The 22,521-nt window shown below is 52.6% G+C and overlaps 1 protein-coding gene and 1 long non-coding RNA gene across 3 annotated transcripts; one reads left to right on the top strand and one right to left on the bottom strand.

Annotated features, from left to right (window-relative positions):
- Positions 1-1,759: 1,759 nt before the first annotated feature.
- On the top strand, positions 1,760-2,836 carry LOC120323077. Its single transcript, XR_005563198.1, has 2 exons — positions 1,760-1,975; positions 2,368-2,836. It is a non-coding gene; the product is annotated as an uncharacterized LOC120323077 (long non-coding RNA).
- Positions 2,837-4,574: 1,738 nt separating this feature from the next.
- On the bottom strand, positions 4,575-22,511 carry HIP1R (huntingtin interacting protein 1 related). 2 transcript variants are annotated; one of them, XM_027739817.2, is made up of 32 exons: positions 22,370-22,510; positions 17,373-17,436; positions 16,849-16,991; positions 16,461-16,517; positions 16,140-16,220; positions 15,943-16,019; positions 15,721-15,782; positions 14,510-14,650; positions 13,992-14,049; positions 13,827-13,902; positions 13,466-13,603; positions 13,309-13,367; positions 13,163-13,235; positions 12,636-12,819; positions 12,473-12,561; positions 12,085-12,201; positions 11,528-11,629; positions 11,104-11,298; positions 10,726-10,873; positions 10,362-10,448; positions 10,001-10,108; positions 9,498-9,634; positions 8,807-8,917; positions 8,623-8,681; positions 8,402-8,432; positions 8,210-8,272; positions 7,657-7,757; positions 6,884-6,989; positions 5,500-5,623; positions 5,300-5,361; positions 5,000-5,191; positions 4,575-4,907 (listed from the first exon to the last, which is right to left on the bottom strand). In XM_027739817.2, exons 1-32 carry the CDS (start codon positions 22,460-22,462, stop codon positions 4,860-4,862), a joined length of 3,186 nt encoding a protein of 1,061 aa, XP_027595618.1. In that variant the 5' UTR covers positions 22,463-22,510; the 3' UTR covers positions 4,575-4,859. The 2 variants fall into 2 exon arrangements, with proteins under 2 accessions (XP_027595618.1, XP_039236263.1); XM_039380329.1 differs by lacking the exons at positions 4,575-4,907; positions 5,000-5,191; positions 5,300-5,361; positions 5,500-5,623; positions 6,884-6,989 and having other exon boundaries at positions 6,996-7,757; positions 8,210-8,264; positions 22,370-22,511.
- Between the last annotated feature and the right edge of the window lie 10 nt (positions 22,512-22,521).

Genomic DNA, 22,521 nt, shown 5'->3' with positions numbered 1-22,521 from the left:
CGAGGGCAGGGGAAGGTGTTATGTAAAAGCTGCAGCTCTTCAGCTCAGCTCTTCGAAGAATTTGCACCAGCTCCACATGTGCCTGTCCCAAAACTGGGATTTGGGTGGCCCTTCCCCAGGAGATGGTTCCACGTGGGATTGTTCCCAGTGCAAAGGAGAAGTCAGCTGGTAGGGTCAGACCTTGCCAGGGAGGGGACTCGGAAGTCAGGTGGATCACAAAAAACCAAAGTGCCACAAAAGAGACAGGTGTGTCAGTGACACAACGTGGTATCTCATGTGACCTTGACTTGTCCCTTCCCTGGAAGCGGCTTTGAAGGCTGTGCAAGCCCACATAGATCCTTCCCCAGCCCTTGTTCCTGTAATTTGAGTCCTCTCTGGTTGTACATTAATCATCCCTCACAGAGCCCTCTACAGATTTGCCTGTTTACCTCTCTGAGACTTTGTCACTGGAAACAGGATGTGTTGCTTTGGGTTTTTTTGAGATTTTTGCCTTGACTGGAGTTTCAGAGACTCCTTGCTGAGCCTGTGCCCCTGGACACCTTGTTCCTGGCAGCCTGTGGTGAGCTCTCAACCTCACCTGAAGCCAAATCTCCATTTTCCCCCTACCTGCAGGATAAATCATAGGCTGCTGAGGCTGGAAACTTTCCAGTGCATACCTTGAACCCTGGATCCTGCTGGAAGCTGAAGGCTATTTTTGACACTGTGTGATTTCCAACCTGCTCAAGGGTGGTTTTTTTTCTGCACTCCTGTAGGTGTTGAGTAGGAATTATTTTTTTCTTCAAAGCTAAAAAAAAAAAAATGTTTCCTCTCACCATATATTGTAATCCCACACCTTGCTATATGCTCTTATTCTAGCAACCACTGCTCAGGATGGGTTGATTTCTGAGAGATTCAGTAGTCCTGAAGGAAGCTGGTCCCATCCCAGGAGAGATGAGAAGGGTGGGAGAGGATGGGAGGCGACAAAGTGGCTCCAGTTCTCAGCACTGGAATGACATCACCTGGTTGAGGAGAAAATGCTGATTGTGGAGAAATGTGGAAATGTCCTTTGGCCTGAGGTGTGTGTTGGTTGTCTCACACCTACAGATGTGAAAGATGGTACAAGGGGACTCCAGCTTCGTATTTTTGTTGTGATTTAAGCTTGCATACCCACGAGGCATTTGTTAAATTATTGTATTCGCTGGTATTTCTGTATTTCCCAGGTCATTTTTCCAATTGGGCCATTCAGGGAATGCTGTCCCTAAATATAGAGTTGCCCAGACTCAAGTAACTCATGCCAGGCAGGTTGGGCACAGCAGGGAAATCACCTGCCTTGCAAAGGGCGGCTGCTGTTCGTGCCTTCAAGGGCTCTTCAAAACATATTTTTACAGAAGTTTGGGTTTTTTTTTTAAACCTGACTTCCTAGAGTGTGTACCAGCAGTGTTTTCTATTTCTGTGCTTCATTTCAATGCACTTTTTTTCCCCCCCAATGATCTAAGAAACTTGTGTTTTGTCTACTTTGCTCTCTATAGTGAGGTTGTTGCTGAACTTCAGCTGCTTCGTATGCTCATGTTCAAACTAGTTTGTGGTTACTGGAGCTTTGGCTGCTGAGGGAGCCAGAGGGTGGGGAGAGGAGGGTTTTGATAACAGGCTGTTTGAAAGCTGCTTCAGACAAAGTAAATTGTACTTACTAACCTCGGTGGAAGGGAGCAGAATGTAATATTTCACAACTTGGTTATTTTCCATTGCTGCTCTTACAGGTACTGACTAAAATTTGGTCTCGGGAGCACATGGAGTAAAACATCTTCCTCTCTCCACAGCCACAGTAATGGTATTTAAAAGTAATTAGCAAATTGGATGCTGCACAGCAGGATGTCTTGATGGGAGTCTCAAAATAAACCTCTGCATACACAGTTTGCCATTCTGATATTTGTGCCTGCCATAAATAGCAAACACTTCCCAAAAAAGTATAAGACTTAAGAAAATCTTAGACAGGATGGTAAGTTTAATTTTGGTATAAAAAATTAACTTGGATTACATTTCAAGTGGGGTTTGGACCTTGTTTTTATTTTTGCTGCTATTTTTTGAGACTGTACATGGTGGCCTGGGTGGTTTTAAGTAAATCATAATGAGAGAGCAGTGGGGGTAAACAAGTTACATTTATCCATAGCATCAATCTTATAGCCACAGTTTTATTTTTGAATTCTTTAAACATTAAATATAGCAAATTCTTTAAACTTTAAATAGAGCTGTGGCTAGACTTCTGGTAGCGAGAGTTTAAAAGTTTGCATTCTCGATTAATCAGCGTTTCCATGAAGAAATGTGATGGTGTGAGTGGTTGGATGGCGTCAGTCTCACAGCAAATATGTCTTTATCATTGCCTATAAATAGACCTTGAGCTACTGCAGAAGGCACTTCCTTGAGAGAAAAGGGCTCTGAAAGAAATGAAACTCAGCAGGAAACTGGCCCCTGTCACTGCTGTGTCATTGTCACTTGATGTGACAGCGGTCACCCGAGGGACACGGCTGCGGAACCTGCTCCCAGGGCTCCCGGTTCTCCGTAGCCTCATGGAAAGGCTGAGAAGGATGTAAACCTTCAGGACGGAGATGATGTTGACATAACTTGCAGGATTAGACCAGCTGCTTGCCCTGCCCAGCAACACCACTATCAACACCAGAGCCTTTCCATGGGGACTGCACTTCATGCACACAAGGAGCTGGGAAATGAGCACTGGCACTCGTGTCACTGCCCAGAGTATTTGCTCATAAACCTGTAAAGTCTGGTTTGTGACGTGTAATCTCGGAAATCGTAAGCCATGATGAGACTGCTACATAACTAAAATAAATAATAAAATACATTATAAATGTGTTTTCTTGAGATACAGCCACTTGTGATTCTCGTTAACTGCTTTATGGCCTCCTGTCAGTCACAGGGATGAAAAGCTGTGGGTTTTACTGCGGCTTTTATGAAGTTTGATTGTAATTGTTTTTGGGGGTCACAAGGAATTGGATGAAAATATTGATTCTAGACTTTTTTTTTTTAAATCCTCACAAATCTCCTCTTAAACACAAGGGAGCTGTGTTCACGCTGTTGTGGATGTTTGTGCTGAGCTCTGAATGCTCCAGTCTTATCACCCAACTTCCACCAAGAGCTGCAGTGACCCTCAGTCCCAGTGAACCACGGAATAAACCAGATCCCCATTTCCTGCAGGCGTGGTCCCACTGAGCAGCTGGGAGGCTGCAGGCACCAGCTGCCCTGGCTGGGAGCTGGATGGCAGCACTGATCCTGCACCTGGAGTCCTTTTTATTTGTTTAAGCTACTTATTTTCATCAAGGCTGCCCATCACCATGGCTGCCAGCAAGAGCCAGGAACTCATGGGCTACTGTGCTCACACTGGGCAGGGGCTGATCTGGGCTTTCTGCATAATATATATTAAAATATATAGAATATATAATAGTATATATGAAATCATATTATTATATACAATATTTAAATAAATAATTATTGTATATAATTATAATTAACTATTATATAGTGCATAATAGTATAGATACATAAAATATGCAAAAATGCACATATAATATACACATATAATTATAAATTATCTAATATATGTCATAATTATATATAATATATAATTATCTATTGTCTATTACATTATATATAGTGCATAAAAGTATAGATACATAAAATATGTAAATATGCATATATATATATATACATATATATATATATAGGCACAGGCAGAGCCATAGATACACGTGGCTTCACATATATACAGAGAGAGGATTCTATTTATATGTGTGTGTGTATTTATGAACTTTTATATATATTATTTATATTTATTTATGCACATTTAGCTAATTCCTTCGAGGCACTTCACTGCCTTTCTCTGCCCCACACAGCTCAGGGCCAGTTTGCTGCAATCACCAGATCCCCCCCATGCCATTGACTCCCTCCCCACCAACAAGCAACACAAATGTATTTTAAATATTTCTCCTTTAATAATCTACATCCTTGTAGTTGCTCCAAGGAAAGACACAGTTGACAGGATTTTGAGTCTGCCCCCACGTCTCTCCACATCAGTAATTCCTTATTGCTGCAGACTTCTCTATCCCCCGGCCCCTGTAGGCCATGGCTAGATTAAATTCTGCTAATTATCTTAAATATAAAACATAATGCAACTTATCCCTTGACATTGCTGTAGTAATAAAAAATAGAAAAGGAAAAAAAATAAAAATGTTTGTATCCTTATTGCCAGTGTGTGTCAGTAACTGCTTTTCCCTTACAAAAGCCCTGCTTCCCTTCCTGCTGAGGGCTGATCACACGGCCCAAACAAAGTCAAGTGATTCCCAGGCTGAAAAAAGGGAATTTTAAAAAATGGTTGCAAGAAAAGCCCAACAGTTTCCTACTGTAAAAACAATTCACAGTTCTTAGAAAGGGTCTGAGCAGTACAGTAGAGCTACATTTACTGAAAACTTCTAGTGCTGATAAAGTCCTTAAAAAAAAAAAAATTAACCCGAACGAACCCCAAATTAAATTAAACCAGGAGAGCCAGTTGGCAGTCGAAGAGGAGAAGGAGGAGGAGGAACAAGAGAAGACAGAGGAAGAGGAGGAGGGAGAGGAGGAGGGAGAGGAGAAGGAAGAGGAGAAGGAAGAGGAGAAGGAGGAGGGCACTCTGCGCTGCCCGGGGAGCACAGGAGCCCCTCTGCTCTACGGATAGGAGCCAAGAAAAAAAAGAAAAACCTACAAAATAAAATATATTCTTTAAAAAAAAACAAAACAGTTTGGGTTTTTTCCAGGCCGGGCGGTGAGGAGACCCCGCGCGTGAAGGCACAGCAGCGCGAAGGCAACGTGATCCCAGGGACCCTCGGCAGCCCCTGCTAGACGTTGGCCCCGTGAGGGGGGCACAGGCCGGCATCTCGCTCGGGCTGAAACGAGAAGGGGGACAGAGCCAAATATCAGTCACTCGTGCCGAGAACACCCACCCTCCCTGACTTATACCCCTCTCTGGGGTCCCTACCTCCCCGTGGCCGGGTTTCTGGGCGATGGGGGGTTTCTTGAGGATGCCTCGTCGCGGGGCCGGTGCCGGCCTGGCCTCCCCGTCCTCTGCTGCCGCGTCGCAGCCCCCGGCCAGGACGTAGTGCTGCTTCCTCAGCTCGCCCAGGCGCACCCGCTCCCCCTCCAGCCGCTTCTCCAGCTCCAGCACCTTCACCTGCGCCCAAACAGCCCTCCTGGGACCCGTGCTGGGGGGCAGAAGGGACCCGCCCTGTGCGGGTCCGGATCTGTCCACAGCCACACCGAATCCACCTCATGGCCGTACCTGTGTTTCCATCTCTTCCTTCTTCAGCTTGATGAGGGACATGCCCGAAAAGTCCATGGTGTCTGTGGAGAAAAGCAGGGCTCCTCACAAAGTGCACCCTCACACACCAAAAGCAAAGCTGGACAGACACCTCAGGGCGTTCCCCAGGCCAGAAAGGAATTGGGGTGGTTTCTTCTACCTTTTCCTTGCAAAAGCCTCACCTTTCTCCTCGATCTGCTCCTGCCCCGACTTGGTGGAAGCCACCACGTTGGCCGCCATCTCGTTGACGTTGCGCGAGCACTCCTGGAGCCGGGCCAGGTTCCTGCTGCTCTTCTCGGCTTTCACCTGCAACGGGCACAGGGATGGCTGTGGGTGCCACCACGGCACCTCCACCTGGGGGCTCGACACTTTGGAGTGGCTCAGGCAGAGACACCGAGCGCCCCATGTCAGAGCTTGGGCACAAAAACCCAGGGGTGGAAAGGATGGATGGACAGATGGGAAGGTTTATCCTCAATGATCCCATCATGGCCAGACAAGGTGATCCCTGCAAAGCCCTTCAGCCCCAGGGCACCAAACCAGCTCTGTTCCCACCTGAGCCAAGCACACAGTGAAGACATAGCTATAATTTTAAAAATAATTTTATATTATATATAATATATATATTTTACTTAAATATATATAATTTACATGTATCTAAATATACTATGCATAATATCAATATACTATTATATTTTATCTTATAATTAACTATAACCTATATTCATATATTAATTTAAATAATCAATTATAATATAGTCTATAATTTATAAGTAATGTATTATAATATTGACATATATATACATTCTATATATAAACTGTAAAATTAAAAACATAATCATTTTATAATGTTAGAATTATATATTATAACATACAATGTATTCTATATAATATATTGTTATATTTATTATTTTATTATATTATTAGATATTATATAATACCTAATAAATTCTATTATATATTAGTATAATTATAAAATTTATATATAAAAATAAAAATTATATAAATATATTAAACAGCAAATGCTATATTAATATAATCACATAATTACATATAACCTATAATATAATAATACAAATAAATATAGATCTTAAAAAACTATTTTTTAGAAAAAGAAATTTTTTTTTTTTTTATACAAATATATGCATTTTAAAACCACCTGCTGTAAAAAGCCTTATGGATCCTCCACTCCCCCACCTGCATCCTTGTTTGCTCACTGAAACCTCTACCCATCGCTTTCACCCACCCCAACAGGGAAGGTGGCAAGACCCAAATCCACCATCCTCAATTCTGGCTCCTGCAGCTGCTTTTTTGGATTTCTTGTTAGTTATTAACATTTTCTTTACATAACAAGATGGGAGGTTTTACACACCTTCACTTCCAAGGCAAGCCCTGGGTGTGGGAATATTAATGCACATGAAGACACATGGATTAAACTCATGGACTGACCGGAAAATGGGAAGAGCTTCCCTTCTCCCTGCCCCAGGAGGCTGCATTGCTGGGAATGCTGTGGAACAGAATGACCTATGGCTTCAGGAGACAGGCAGAGGATCCTGCTGGGACACCCACCTTGGAGGCAGCCACGAGCTGGGCTGTGCTGGCAGCGATTTCATGGGAGCAGACGATCAGTTCCTCGTATTTTCCCATGTGCAGGACAACCCTGTCTGCCGACTCCCTGTGTTACAGCCAGAAGGGAGATGGTATTAGAGACACCCTGCACCACAAGGCAAGTACAGATTATTCGTCTCCTGCTAATATCCCTAGAAATCAACACCAGACCTGGATCCAGCAGCTTTGTCTGTAATTATAGAATCACAGAATCATTAAAGTTGGAAAAGACCTCTAAGATCATCAAGTCCGACCATTATTAAAGCTCATTTACAAAGCAATTATTCAAAGCCTTGATCCAGACATTTTGGACAGAGAGGATTTTGTTTCCATGAGATTTTTAAAGCTTTGTCCAAAAGACTCTTCACATTTCCTGCACAAGGATACCCTGCCCTGATCCCAACCACCCCAGCCACAACCACCTGAGCAGGAACCAGGACATGGATTATTTGATTTCATATTCTGCAAACAGGGAGGAACTGGCATCCCTAACTGGGTGACCGTGTGGTCCCACCCAGGCCATGATGCTCTACATGGAATTAGCAATGAGCCACATGAGGCTCCATAAGGAGTTAGCAAAGATGTTCCACAAGGGATTAGCCATGGTGCTCCATGACAGCTCAGCAGTGGGATGCTCTGGATTATTGGGTGGTGGAGAAGCAAGAGCCAGCCCTGCAAGGGTGCAGCACATGGAGCCGTGTCCCAGAGGAACATCCCAGTGTGGGGGTACCTACACGAGCTGTGTGGCTCCCCAGCCCACGGCCTTGGAGGCAGAGATCAGCCCTTCGGTCCAGCGAGAGTTCTTGGCATAAAATTCCTGAGTTGTTGCTGCCCCCTGTTGTTATGAGAATGTTACAGCCTGGATTAACTTCTGTCTAATACACAACAATACATAAATCCATATAAAATATCTGTATAAAGTATAACAATATATAAATTCATACATAAAACCATAAACCACAGCATTTCTGTGCACTTTATGCTGCTCTTACTGACCTGCTTAAATATTTATCAAGAAAATCAGTGTTGGAGCCCCACGCCTGCAAAGTTTGGCTGGGTTTGTTTTAAACCACCGAAGTTTGGGCCATAATCTTTAGATGGACAAGGTTTTGCAAGGGTAATAATAATAATGTGTGCAAAGAGCACAGGGCTGAGCAGCCCATCTCTAGCAAGGCACTGCCAGAGTGCTGATAACGTGGGAAACCAGGAAATCCAGAGTGTTTCTGCAAACGGGGGGAAATTCTCCTGTATTTCATGCCTGTGCAGAGAGATGAGGGGAAGACTTACCCGGCCACTTTCTACTATCTCCTTCTGTAGGTTTGTAGATGTTGTTACGAGAAGCCTGATAGCCTGGAATGAAGGAAAACAGGCTTTGGTGTTTGATAGGGGTTTTATAGAGAAGGATTGATGCTGTCAATGGTGGCAAGTGACAGTTTTGTGCAGTCTTTGACAGCCCAGATTGGTTCCTGCACTACTGACCTTCATTAGATCTGTGCACGAGTTCAGAATCCTGCAGGGAAACAAGAGAAAAGTGTTCAGCATCCCCTGACACTGCATCCAGGGAAGGGGGCTTTGGTCTCAGTTAGAATGTGGGTCTTTTTTGGAGACCACCCAGCCTGGTTTGGAGCACACTCCAGCAGGGTACAGGCATGGGACACAAACCTGCCTGTGGCCATCACACGTCACCCCTCAAAACTCACCGCTCGTTCACTTCCAGCTTAACACCAGAGCTCTCATTCCTGGCCTGGCTCATCATCTCCTGTTGGGAAACACAAGAGGAAGGGTTGGATGCCACGCTGCTGTGAGGGTGAGCAGGGTGGAGGAGCGATGGGCACTCTGCTGCCCCAAGGCACCGAAGTGGCCCATCCTGCAGCTTCGTCTCACCTCTATCCGCCTGACGGCGTCCTCGATCGCCTCCGAGGTGGAGGCCATCTCCTTCTCAACCATGTCCCCCAGCTCTTCTTGCTTGATGTCTAAGCTCTTGGGCCTCAGCTCCTGCCAGAGGAGGCAGCAGGCATCAGCAGGTTTTAGACAGAAGGGAATATTTATAAGGAATAATTATAAACCAAGGTATCCGACTCCCTTTCCCCCTCTCCCCAAATAATTAAAGGTGCAGGAGCAGCATTCTGCAGCCTGCAAGGGTGTCAGATGGCACAGGTGCCACCAACTTGCAGCAAACATGGCACAGGATCTCAGAGGTAAGAAATGCCCCAAATCAAAGTGACAAAACTCCATCACAGGAGCAGTTTTGGCTCCAGAGGGTCCTGGAGAGCTGACAGCCTTTGAATTAACAGTGGAGTATGGGAAAAGACTAACAGGGGCTTCGCGAGAAGAAATATCTGAAAGTTGGGAATTTTTGTTCCACAGGGGTTACTGGGCTGAGAGAATTCAGCTGATCTGAGGGTGACGGGCTCTGGGCACCACCAGGAAGGGTCTCAGCACTCAGAAGCTGAGATGGCTCAAGGACAGCACCAGAACCTGTGGGTATGGGGGGAAAACCACCCCACAGTGCTCCCTCCAGCCAACCCTGCCAGCCACGAGCAGGAAGGCGGGTGCACTGGGCTCCATCTCCTACCTGGGCCAGCTGCAGGACTCCCCTCAGCGCCCGTCGCACGTCCCCCAGCTCGGCACGGCCCAGCCTCTGCCTGTCCTTCAGCTCGCCCAGGTAGTCCAGGCTCCGCTGCCCACAGTCCCGGCACATCTCCGTCAGCCCTGGGGAGAGGAGGGGTTGGTGCCAGGCCCCTCGCTGGGCGAGGGGTCCCTCCACCCCAGCCCTGCCACCCTCCTCCCCTCATCTGTGGGGATGATGCTGAGCATCAGCAGCATCCAGCAAATTTCTTCTAGAAGACTATAAATGAGTTTCCAGGAGCAAAGTGATGTCCCTGGCTCAGCAAGGGGTACTAGAAAGCAGGGAATGTTGGGAAGGGGAGCACGGGGAGCTGGAGGTATCATGCTGTCCCCGGAAAAGATCTGCCCCATATCCAGCCCCTGGCAGAAGGAGCTTTGGCACAGCCTCCCTAAAAAAAAATCCCCAGGAGGAAAAATCCCCCCCAACACCCTCTGCACCCCTGCACTCACGGTCGGCGTGGTCTGTGGGGGCCAGGTGGGACGTGGCACTGCCGTTCACGATGGTGTCGGCCGTGAGGTGTGCGAAGAGGGCCAGGGCCCCCACCAGCCCCGCGGCATCTGCTGGGACAGGATGGGGTCAGGGACTGCAGTCCCTCCTTGAAGGCACTCAAGAATCAGCACAAGAACTTAGAGAGGATCATTATTGACCTCTCCAGCTCAAATGAACGCATGGGAACCCACCACCCCCACCATGTCCCTCTGTCACCAGGGCATTGCCGCCTGCCAATGGCCCTGCAGCAGCCAGGGGCTGCTGGATGTATGGAAACACGAGCAAGCTGAAGCAATGCCACCGGGCCCCGGCCCCAGGTACCTGCCATGGAGGCCACGTACTGCGCGTGCCCGTTCTCCAGGGCGTCCGTGGACTCCAGCGCCGCCTGCGCCCGGCTCAGCAGGTAATCTGTAATGAATCCAGCTTCGTTAGCACGGCCAGGCTGATGAGGGGCTGAACGAGCATGAGTGCTGACTCCACTGAGTGGGAGCTGAGACAGCTCGAGTCGTCATGGCCCTGGCTGGGGAACAGCACTAAAGCCTGAGCAAAACAGTGCTGAGATGAGAGTTAAAAATTCATCCTGGGAAGTCTGATCTCCTTGGGCACGATGATAAAAATGCCTTGGGAAAGCTGAGATGCAACGTTATCTGTCCTGAAGGGAGAAGGGACGGTGTTTCTGCCCTACCTGGGGAGCTGGTGCAGCGGATGTGCAGTGGGTCATCCAGCTTGGCCACGGCATCACGGAGGATGTCCTCTGCCTCCCGCACCGTCTCCTGCAGGATGCTGAACTGCTCGTCCAGCAGCTTCTGCTGCAGGTTCTGCTCCTGGTTGCTCTGTTGGGCAGGAGGAACAGGTGAGTGGCACAATTGGGACACAGGACTCCCATCACCAGCATTTCCCTTTTCCAGGATTAGAGCCAAGCATCCCATTACTGCTGGTGCAAGTGATATCCCACCGGCTACATCAGTAATGGCTTGGCTGAGCCCCCCAACTCCTCAGCATCCCCCAAACATGTCTCACCCTGGCAAGTAGAGGAGCAGTGGGCTCTTCACACAGCACCTACCTTCTCCAGGAGCCTGCCCTGGAGCTCTCGGATCTCCCTCGTGGCCTTATCCGCCTCCTGGTTCAGCTGCAGCTCCTTCTCCTCGATGAGGCCACGCGTGGACAGCAGCTCACACTCCTTTTCACTCACCGACCGCCTCAGCACCTCCTTCTCGGCGTGCAGGGCCTCCACCTGCGCACTGAGCTCCACACCTGCCTGCCATGGGGTCAGGACAGCCCTGTCACTCACCTGTTACCACACTGTGAGCCCAACAGACACCTGAGGACATGCCCTGCTCATGTCACTTTTGAGCTGGGCCCATTTTCAGCCCTGTGACACCACCTTGTGCTGCTGTTGGACCTCTGGCTCAACAGTGGTAGCCAAAGCATTGTCCTGCATGACAGGGGTTTGTGATGGGGATCTGGGCTCATCCTAAGCCCTGTACCTGCTTGGCCTGGCTGAGTGAGCGCTGCGCCTGGTCCAGCTCATCCCGCCGGGCATCCAGCTCCTGCCGCAGCTGCTCCATCTGCACGCTCTGGTCTTCCAGCTGCAACCACACCCCATGCCAGGGGCTCAGCCCCTGTGAACACGCTCCGGCACACAGCCGGGATGGCAGGAACGATACCAGCCACATTTTGCAGGGTAGGGGTTTTGGGGTCTTGGGTGTGGGAGAGGTGTCTCCTGGAAGGGTTCCTTTCACCAGAGCAGGAATTTTGGGAGCAGCCACCAACTTGGGACCCAGAGAACGAAGGCACCCAAACCCACCAATTTGCATTGAGGCATTTTCTTGGCAGAAGGAAAGGCAGATTTGGGCAAAAGGGAATGAAGCATGTATTAAACAATGCCTTCCTGATGCCAACTTCTTCCTGGATCAGGGACTGACATCAACAACGACCCCTAGGCCCTGCACCCAAACTGAGCACAGCTACTGTGTTTCCCGGGCTGGGAAGGGCTCAGTGCTGGCAGGGAAGCAGGAAAGGATCCAGAGCTGTGCCAGCTCACCTTCATCTCGGCCTCTCGCTTGACCTGCTCCACCTGAAATGCCAGCTGCTCCTTGACACGTGCCACCTCCTCCTGGCTCTGCTGCGTGACTGTCAGCTGCTTGGCGGTGTCAGCATTCTGTGTGGGGACACGGGGGACCCTCACCATCACCACACTTGTTCCAACCAAACACTGGCTTAGAGGATAACTTCAAGATGCCTTTCTCACAGCACCCAGAATGCTGACTGTCAGTGGACATGGATTTAAGGGGTCCCTCCCCAGCTATGCTCAGAGTTCCCTGGGTGCAGGGCGATGGGACCGATACAGGGGGCTCTGGGCAAGTGAGAGCCGCCCCAGCAGTGGCAGAGGGACCAAAGCAGCGTCAGTCCCTGCCTGCACAGAGCATTACCTTCCTCAGGAGCTCGGCGTGTGTGTTGATGAGCTCGCTGTGCTTCTCCTTCAGCTTCGTGTAGCGGATCTCGGTGGCGTTGGCTTTCTCTGCAGGGGTGAGAAGCCCCTCAGCAGCCGTGGCACAGGTGGCCCACGGCCAATGGGCACTGCAGGGCACCTACTTTCAGCTTCGGCGCAGAGCCGCTGGGACCTGTCGCTGTCCTGCTTCACCCTCTGCAGCCTCTCCAGCTCATCCCGCAGCTGCTCGTTGTCCACCAGCGCCTTCTGCTTCTGCTTGCGCTGCTCCTCCACTTCTCCCTCCAGGCTGTTCACCTGTGCCTTGAGCTCTGTGATGTATCGCTGTGCCTGCAGGACATCACCATCAGGCACTGGGGCATGGCCCTGAACTCATGCCCTCCCTAAAAACCCTATCCAGGTGCCCCACTGCAATTTAGGCAAAGCAGCTGTGGGATGTACAGGAAAGCTCTCCTGTTTGTCCCTGCAGCTGCTCTGTCCCCGCTGATAAAGCTGGTCGTGACAGCAAAGGACAGGTCTCACATACCTCCACCCCATCTCCATGAGGAGTCAGGTCCTGGCACTAGGAGAGGTCCTAACTCACAGTGCTGGACGTCAGGACCCCACTCCCGCTGCATCCCCTTGGGGTTTCCACTGCATTCCCCCCACCAGCTACGCCCCAGCCGGGCTTTACCTCCAGTTTGATCTTCTCCATCTCCGCACGGAGCGTGTCCAGCTCCTTCTTCAGGCTCTCGATCTGTGCGTCCCTGCAGACACAGGCAGGTTGGTCCCACGCGGTAGTGGCCACTCTCCTCCGCCACCGCCGGACCCCCCCCATACCTGTCATCCCAAACGCCATTGGGGGGCCCAAAGGTTTGCTCAAATAGATCCGAGGTGATCTGGGGAAGACAGAGGCTGCTGAGCTGAGCCAGGCTATGGGTGCCTGTCCCCGCTGTCCGCCCATCCCTGCGTCCCCATTCCAGCCCTGTGCCCCCACCTGTGGCTCCGTGGTGGAAGTTGTGCTGATCTCAATGAGATTCTCTGGCTCGTCATCCTCAGGGGCTTCCTCAGGGATGACGACCACTGGTTTCACGTGCTCAGCCAGTGCGGATGCCCGCAGGAAGTTTGGGGGGCTCTGTTGGGACAAGAAGTTGTGGTATCACAGGGGGTTTTGGGAACTGCAGGAGGCAGAGTGCCAGGGAAGGGAGGTAGCCAACCCTGTGCTGCTGATGGAGCCAGCAGGTCCCTCTGCAGTGTCCCCAGACCACAGACCCACCCATGGGGACACCCCCATGCACCCTGAACCCACACGGTCTCCAAAGTATCACCAACAAGCACCACCCCAAATCCTGCCATACCTCCGGCAGCCGAGGGATCTGGATGAGCCGCTTGAAATACAGCATGTCGGATGCTCTCTTAAAGAAGTTTTTGAGGCTGGAGAGAAGGGAAAGACAAACTGTTCGCAGGGGAGGGGGTTTGGCAGGAGGGAAGGGACCCCATCGCCCCACCTTGGCCCGGATTACCTGCGGAACTGCTCATGGAAGCGATCCCGGTGGCCCTGCAGTGTGTCTGCCGGCAGACCTGGGAAATGGGGGATGGTCGTGACTGATCTGGGGCTGCACATGTATTCACATGCACCTGGAGCCCTTCGCTGCAAAAGCCAGCAGGATAAAGGCCAGGTGGGAGTGGGATGTGAGGCATCAGTGTGGGAGTGAGGTATCCCCATCCCTGGCACAGGGACCAGGGATGTGGTGCAGGGAGAGGTGGGTGGGGGAACCATAAAATACCCACACAAGGCCACTGGCGCTGCGCTGCCCAGCAATCCTGTGCAGGGGGCTGGCAGGCCAAGGCACATGGGTTGGAATTAATCAAGGACAAGTCCTTCTGATTCCTTTATCTGGAATGTCTACATGGGGTGGAGCAGGCCCTTAGAGCCCAGCTGGGACATGGCGATGGATGCCTCAGTCCATGCAAGCCTGATCCCCAAATTCAGAAGCCCAACTCTGGAAAAGACCAGCATGGAGCATATCCCGGGACTCACAAGAGTGCAGCTTGAACATTAACTTGACAGAGTAGTGGTAGAGGTGGCTGCAGTCCTGGATGACCTGGATGAGGGGGGCCAGGCGGCACTGCACCGCCGACATCTGCGACACGGCCATCGACGTGTTGAGTTGCCTGAAAACTGAGGGGTTGAGCTGCGTGAGGCACCGGCGCCGTGTTTGCAGAGCCGGCCCCCTCCCGGCCACTCCGCTTGATCATTAACCACGGCGGATGTGGCTTTGCCGGGACACGGGAAAACACCAGCGTTGCTGCCCGTCTGTCCTGCTGAGCTGGGAACAACCTTCCCCCACCGAGGAAGACAAACACCCAAAGGGACCATGGTGGCAGAGTAAAGGGGTGCTCAGCTCTGCCCTGATCCCAAAAAGGAGGGATTTAATCCCGGGACGCTGCCCTTGAGCTGATGCAAATAATGCAGCTGGAGGAAGTGAGAGGTTTTGCTCCATTCTATTTAATCATGAGAGGATCTAGGAGAGGATCCCAGGGCAGGGGACGAGCTCGCCGGCGCCGCAGCCTCGCCTGCCCCTGCTCAGAAACAGATCCCTTCCCCTGGCAGAAATCCAGGCATATCCACCCCGGCTTCTTCCCCGCTCAGCTTTAAAGTATTTATGAATATAAATTCTCTGTATAACTGGGTCAGGAGGAGAAGCAGGAGGCTGATGGGAGCCGGGAGCACAGTCTTGCCTGCTGTGCCCTGTTTTCCAGGGCAGCTCCGTGTTCCTGACTCTTGACAGAGGAAGAATCCACCACCTTTCTAAGTCATCTAAAAACTCCTGGAGAAGGAGGCGAGAGATGCAAACATGGGCAAGGGCCTCCAGCCCTCCCTGGAGGCATTTCAGTGAGAGGAAATGAGCCTTTAGAAAGAGGTACAGCCCCATCCTCCGCTTCTAGGGGATAAAAAGGATTTGGGTAATGCATATAATTAATGTGGCTGTACCAAAAAGAAATAAAAACATATTTCAGAATGGCACACTCTGCATTGCTCAGGTGGGCTCAAACCAGCCACAATCCTTAAATATTTTCCTACAACTGCCCCTACAAAGCATCAACCGGGGAATCCAGCTCAGAAATCTCATGGGAGAAGGAGGAAGGACTGAAGCCTCCAATCTCAGCCTCCCGGAACTTCCCGACCAAAGAGCGAAACTATTGCTCAAGAGCCCTGGGGCGAGCGGGAGGGACCTGCCGCCTCCTCACCTGACTCTGACAGCTTCAGCTCACAGTCCAGGTAGTCAAACAGCTCAACCGTCAGCTGGAAGCTGCCAAAACAAACCAAAACTCCATCACTCCGTGGCAGAGACACCCTTGCTCTGGCTGCTCGAGTTCACTGAGGGTCTTCATGATGGCAAGGGCTCCAACTGGGGGTTTTGCTCCCTGCATTTACACCCCTCACCACTCTGCAGGTGCCAGGACACTCACATGTTGTTCACATCCGTCCCTGCAGTCTTTTCCAGCACCTCATCCGACACTTCCAGGCCTGGGGGGAACTCGGGATGCTTTGGAAAAAGAAGAAAAAATGCATCAGTTGCTGCTCATATTTTTGCTGGTGCAACACATCCCCCAGTAAAGCCCCATCCCCCCAGTACAGCAGGTGAGAAGGTGGCAGAGGGTCTCACCTTGACGTGGAAGGAGATCTTGGTGAGCAGGAGCCGTGTGTAGATGCTCACCAGCTGCCCATATCTGTCGTGCAAATGGCCCTGTGGAGACACAAGGGGAAACATGGAGAACCCAGATCCAGCAGAGTCCACATGTGCCAGTGAACCTGCACCAGCCCTACGGCTCTTGTGCCCTCCAGCATGAACACAACCATCAGCCCAAGGGAGCAGAGACAATGGGGTATCTGAGGTGGTGCTTTACCCTCTCTGTGCCCACAATGTCACTCAGCATTCACTTCCAGACCCTCTGGGAGGCACAAACCTCCACTTCATCCCACTCACCCACAGGTCTCCTGTCTCTCGGATGTTGCTGCGGTACCTCTGGCAGTCCTGGAGGACCTGGGGGCAAAAACAGGAGGGATGTGGCACAGCGGGACTGGCACAGGCCAGCACCTGCCTGTCTGCTGTGACACTGGGAAGAGGATGGATCCAATCCTTACACCACTCCAGCTTTGTGAGAACTTCCAGCCTTTCAATGGTACCCAAAGGTTGGAGCTTTGTGCAGGGAGGTTTCAAAGGTACGAGATAAGAGTGCCCTCACAGCCCCACAGCTTAGGAAAGGTGTCTGGGACAGGGAGGGGAACCCATCCTCTGTGCAGAGGGACATCTCAAGAGGCAAGAATTTCCCCCACCAGCAAAGCAGGAGGGATGTTCCAGAGGGGACACTCACATTGGGGTGTCCGTCACGCAGAACCTTGTGCAGGACGTGGCAGAACTTCCAGCTGAGGATGGCGCTGCTGGGCAGGGGCAGCCCAATGGCGTAGGACCAGAAGGTGAACGCTCCCTTCTCGTGGTGTGTGCCCAGGATGATCCCTTCCCTGCAGTCAAGGCCAACTGGATACACATGGAGCAGGGCACAGGCTGGGCTGGGGACTGTTCAACTTCCATTAAAAAGGGGACACACACTGGGTGCACAGAGATCACCAGTGCGATGCTGCACCCACAGATATGACGCCCATTCATATTTTTCTTGCACCTCCCCCTGCCCCAGGGCACACCAGGACCCTCTGCTTTTTATTGCCAAGGAATCACAATTTTATAGGCTCTTGTTTGCCTTTTCATTGATGGATGAACCTACATGATGCCACCCCTCAGCCAAGCTCTGTGTGGGTCTTCTGCCTCCCAAACCTCCATGGCCCCAAACCCCTCCTGCCTCAGCCCAGGATCTCCTCTGTGCTGTCCAGGAAAGGATACGGCGGGCATGTTTCTCCTTCACTGGTGCTTCCTGTGTGTTTATGGCTTTGCTGATGCTGATGGCCTGCAAGAGGAGGGGAGAGCAGCTGTCAGACATGGTGTGACTCCCATAGCTACCCCATGCCCCCTGAAGCACAGTGCTGGTGCTTTTGGGGAATACCCTGGATTTTAGCACTCACATGTCACCTTAAAGTCATTTGCGACACATCAGAATAGGCTTTTTTATCCTCAAACAAAGTAGCCCATGAAAATCCCCCACCCCCAGCAGGATCTGTCAGAATCAGGCCCCTCCCGCCCGCACCGCTGGTGCTCCCGGCTGTCCCTGTCCCAGGAAACCAATTTTTGCATTTTTGCAGCCTGAACTCAGCGTCGTGCCCCGGGAACATTAAAGCACGACAGCGAGATGCCAAATTCCAGGGTTGTTTGTGTAATCACAAGGAGCCTTTGAACCAAGGGGGGAGTGGTTTGGGGTGTTTTTGGCTGCACGTGGGGAAATGCAGCCCCCAAGCAAGGAGGGAGTGGCGGCCACAATGCCCATCTTGATGGAGCAGAAATCCAGAGCAATGTGATTAGTGGAGGAGGATTATCTATATTTTGATGTGTTTGATCACAGCACACTTTAAATTATTAATTTATTCCAAAAGATGACCCTAGACAGGGGTCGGTTGTGTCTCCCATGTGATGATGGGCTACAAAACGGAATTGCTGTGTTTGATGAGGATCTTCCTCCTCCTCGCCAGGTCCCTGCAGACTCAACTGAGCTGCTTCATCCTCGCAGGAGCACTTGGACTCTGCCTGTGTCCATGAGCCCTCTGTCTCCAGCAGAGAAAAAGGTCCCAGCCGGGAAGGCAGGAAGCAGCCCCACCACCAGCATTCATGCCAGAAGAGAAACTCAGTCAATCCCTGCAGCCCCACAGCCCTAAAACCTTATAAAAATCTCATCTACCCTCCTGGGGAAAGCACCTGCTTCCATACAGCTGCTTGTCCAGGGATGCCTCTGAATTGAGGCACTTTCCTGCAGGAGGAGGAACTCGATGCTGAGTTATCAAGTGCTCCTGACTTATGCAGGAGGAACCTGATGCTGTGCTGAAGGGGTGATGCCAAAGGTGTCAATGCATCAAATCCACCCCAAAAGAGCCTAAAATGGCTGTGCCCATGAACTGGCCAAAATCACCACAAATGCAACCTAAAAAGTGAGCCTGTTCCAAAACTGTTCCCCCAGCTGCTGAGGAAAGGAGCTGATTTTGCTTTTCCTGCACTGGGAGAGCCCCGGTGTTACCCCGCCATGTGGGGCCATAAAGCAGCAGCAGAGTTAAGCTGGTGACTTGCTGTAATCCTCTTATCCCCAAAGGTTAACGAGCCTGGAGAGCCCAGGAACAGGGAACAGGCACTTGCAGCACAGCTGCCTCTCCTGAAGTGCCTCCACAGCCACCTGAAAGCCTGGAGCCAGAGAGGCTGCGCCCTTGACTACAGCTCGGCCAGAGAGATGTGCCACAGGTCCCCAGGGTGCCAGCACCTCCCAGGATGACACCAAAGTGAGGGTTATTGACAGAAAGGAAGGTTTATCAGGAACCGGGGAGTGACAAGGCGAAAGTTTTGCAATGCAGGGCTTGGAAATGCATCTTGCAGCGAAGAGCTGCTGAAGGGGTTATTGCATCTTATTGAGGTGCTTTGCATGGGAGGTGTGGGGCAGACACAGCTCCCAAACCTGGATTTTTGCTGCCTGCCATAAGCAGAAGTAGGACAATGGGCTTGTCCCAACCCATCACACTCGTCCCAACCCACAGGTGGGACCTGAGCCCCACAGGTGGAAGGGCCAAAGTGTGAGACGAGGGCAGACCCCTAGGAAAGGAAACATTATCCCATATGCCCAGGGACAGGAGCTCAGCTGCTCAGTGGGATGGGACTAGGGCTGGGACCCACTGGCCTGTCCCAAAACCGAGCTGTAATTCCTGTTGGTGCTGGTGGTTTTATTTGGTTTATTGCCCTTAATCTCATTTCCAGACCAACCAGCCAAAAATTCAGCCCGGGAGCTGTTGGACTGGGCTGGTTTCATCCTTGGTGATTCAGTGCTGAGGTTTCATTGAGCCATTTTATATCCAGCACATGGACTGGACCCGTGCAGGGGCAGCCCCAGCCCACCCACAGCACTGCCATGACAGACACCATGTCCAGCATGGTCCTAAATAAACCACAGCAGCACTGAACCGACGCCAATTCCTCAGGATTGCTGTGTCAGTTGTGCTTCCTCTGCCTCCAAACATCAGGCTGGTCAGGAGATACATGAAATTGGGATGGTGGGACCAGTGATGGGCATGGGGTGATGCTGCAGCCTGGGACATGGGTGTCTTTAGGACGTCCCTGCTGGCTGCAGGGCTCTGAAACAGGGAGATTCACCCTTGATCTGACCTCTTGAGACACCACCAGCACGTCCAGCGATGGGCAGGTCCCTGCTGTCACCGCAGGTGCACAACCAGCCTGGCCAAAACTTTGATGCAACCTCATGGACTGTTCCCCATCCCTGACTGGGAGCGGTGCAGCCCCAGCCCCGCCGGGGGTTGGGAGTCCGACCCCAAAACCTGCCGGGCCGCGGGCTGTGGGAGCCCACAGGGTACAGCCCTCACTCCTTACTCACAGCCCTCACGTACCAAGCCGGTGACTAAAGCCGGGATCAAAGCGCCCAAATGAAGGAGCACAGTTTACATCCACCCTTTCTTTCCAGGCTGCTTTTAATTACGGCTGATCCTCCCGCCCACGGCTCCCCGAAGCCCCGGCATCCTGCGGGGCCACAATCCCCACCTGGCAGGTGGATGCCAGGTCCCAAGGCAGGGAGATATTTTTCTGGCAGCAGGATGTTGAGCTGGAAACCTCCCTGGCCAGGCGGCACGAGGGCTGTCAGGACACCTGAACTAGAAATGGCTGCTCCGGGGTTCCCTTCCTAACACTGCTCCCTCCCAAATTACACCAAGGAAGCACCACTCGGCAGTCACAGACAACATAATCCTGGAAGCTTGGGAGCTCGTCGGATTTTTAACATTTTTGTTTCAGAAAAGTAAAACCTGGCAAGTTTTACCTCCTGCCAGGCTGCCGAGTGGGATGGTGGCTTCCTACTTCCCACACGAGGCTGCTCCAAGGGGAACATCTGAATCACCCCGGCACAAGACCTGGAAAAGCATTTTCAGGGAAAGCAGGAGACCTGCACATCACCCACGAGCACCTGGGGGGTGGGGGGATCACAGCAGGGTCAGCAATCCCTGTCTGTACCCACAGGCATCACCCCGGCCCTCGCAGGAAAAAAGGTGATGGAGCTCTGGATTCCTGCAGCATCCTTCTCCAGGATGGTAAGGAATCCTGGAGGGGATGTGCCACCAGCATCTCTGTGACACAGAAGCGACCTGTGGCCAACTCCACAGCTGCTATAATTAGAGCTAAAAGGCAGATCAATACCCACGTACTGACACTGGAACAGTTCTGCTCTCACTGAAGCACCACTACAGAAACCACACTAAGATAAAGCTCCTCTAGAACAGTTTTTCAGCAGTTGCTGGAAAAAAAGGGTCAGTTCTGGGTGGTGAATGTGACTGTCAGCCAGTGAGCTTGGGGTCACAGAGCTAAAACCTCTAATGGAGAGCGACCACCTCTTTGCCCTGTACACAGCTCTGCCCACAGCACCCCTGGACTGAGCAAAGTTGTAACTGTGCAGGGCACCAGTCCCACTGAAAAGTCCCAAATGCTCTGGAAGGGCAGGTGGGAGGAGGGTGCATGGGGCAGCGCTGCCGCCACGACTCTTTATCAGCGGTGCCCAGTGGGACGATTGAAGGAGACGCGTCCAGAGGGAACCGGAATTGCTGGTTTTCTCGTGTTGCTCCCCAAACCCAACAAGCTCCATTTCCTACCCACCGTGACCCTGCTAGGCCTGGAATTCCCACCTGTCTTCACCAGCGCCCTCCTGGGCCAAACCAGCCCAGGGCCCAGGGAAGGGCCAGCAAAGCAAAGGGGCAAAGGGGAAAACACCTGCGATGAATGCACCGCCTGCCAAACCAGAGGGGTCAGAGGATGTGTGCAGAGGGCACTGCTATTTTTGCTGGGACAGCAGTGAGCCCGTCGCTCTGTCCATCCCTCTGCCCATCCCTGCCCACGCTGTTGGAATGATTCATTTCCCACCAGCCATATGCTGGCCCCATCGGTGCCTGAGCATCGCCCACCCTGCGGGGGCCACAGGGCTACGGATACTCCGGCCAAGGTAGACACGACAGGGCACAACCACGTTTGGGCTTTGTTTTAGCTCAGCCACCCCCGTGGGTTCACACACCCCCATCCCCGCGGGGAGACCCCAGAGCCGCGGGGGCCGAGGGGAATCCACCCGCGGTGCCAAACAGCCCCCGGTGTCGTTGCGGCCAGGACCGGGACCGGCAGGGATGCGGAGATGCCCAGTCCCGGGGCGGCGGGGGAGCCCCGGGATGCTGCGGAACCCCCAGCTCGGCCGACACCGTGAAACTTTCCCCGTGTGCTCCGGGCCGTGTTTACCTGCGATAAGGCCCGCGGGGCGCGGGGGGGACGCTCCGGCCGCCCAGGGCCCCGCTGCCCTCCGGGGCGGGGGCGCACGGCGGGGCCGGGCCCGGGGCCGGCGCGGGGGCCGCGGAGCCCACGCGGGACGGTCCCGCGGCCGCGGCGGGAGGAAGCGGCGGCGCAGGTGGGGGCGGGGGAGCGCCGGCACCGGGCACGGACAGACGGACGGGCGGACACGGGGCCGGACAGAGGGACGGCGGCCGCGCCGCCCCACCGGGGGGGACCCCCCGAGAACGGGGACCCGCGACCCCCATCCCATCCCACCCCATCCCATCGCATCGCCCGGGAAGCCCCCGCCTTCAGCGCGCCCCAAGGCAATGCCCCGCGAAACGGGCCAGGACCGGGACCAAGACTAGGACTAGGACTAGGACCGGGACCGTGCCCTCAGCCGGTCCCGGGGCCGCGCCACCCCCTTCCGCCGCCCTTGCCTGGCTCTTGTCGAACTGCTCCCGCTCCGCCTCCAGGCTGTGCCCGCCGCGGCGGTTCAGCACCCGCGCCGGCACGCTCTTGATGCTGTTCATGGCGGGGCTCCGGGGCTCGGCGCTGCGGGCTCCGCTCCCCGCGCCCGGTCCCGCTCTCC

Source organism: Pipra filicauda, unplaced genomic scaffold (genome assembly GCF_003945595.2).
Source record: "Pipra filicauda isolate LSUMZ 115617 unplaced genomic scaffold, ASM394559v2 scaffold192_size1418226_pilon, whole genome shotgun sequence".
NCBI classification, from domain to species: domain Eukaryota; kingdom Metazoa; phylum Chordata; class Aves; order Passeriformes; family Pipridae; genus Pipra; species Pipra filicauda.
This window is presented reverse-complemented; position numbering and strand designations above follow the sequence as displayed.

Excerpts from the sequence above, each read along its gene's own strand:
- HIP1R (XM_027739817.2), bottom strand. The coding sequence starts at position 22,462 with ATGAACAGCATCAAGAGCGTGCCGGCGCGGGTGCTGAACCGCCGCGGC. Across the intron at positions 16,221-16,460 it reads GAGAGACAGGAGACCTGTGG|GGCCATTTGCACGACAGATA; the intron begins GTGAGTGGGATG and ends GTGTCTCCACAG. Across the intron at positions 8,918-9,497 it reads GAGTCCTGCAGCTGGCCCAG|GAGCTGAGGCCCAAGAGCTT; the intron begins GTAGGAGATGGA and ends CTCCTCTGGCAG.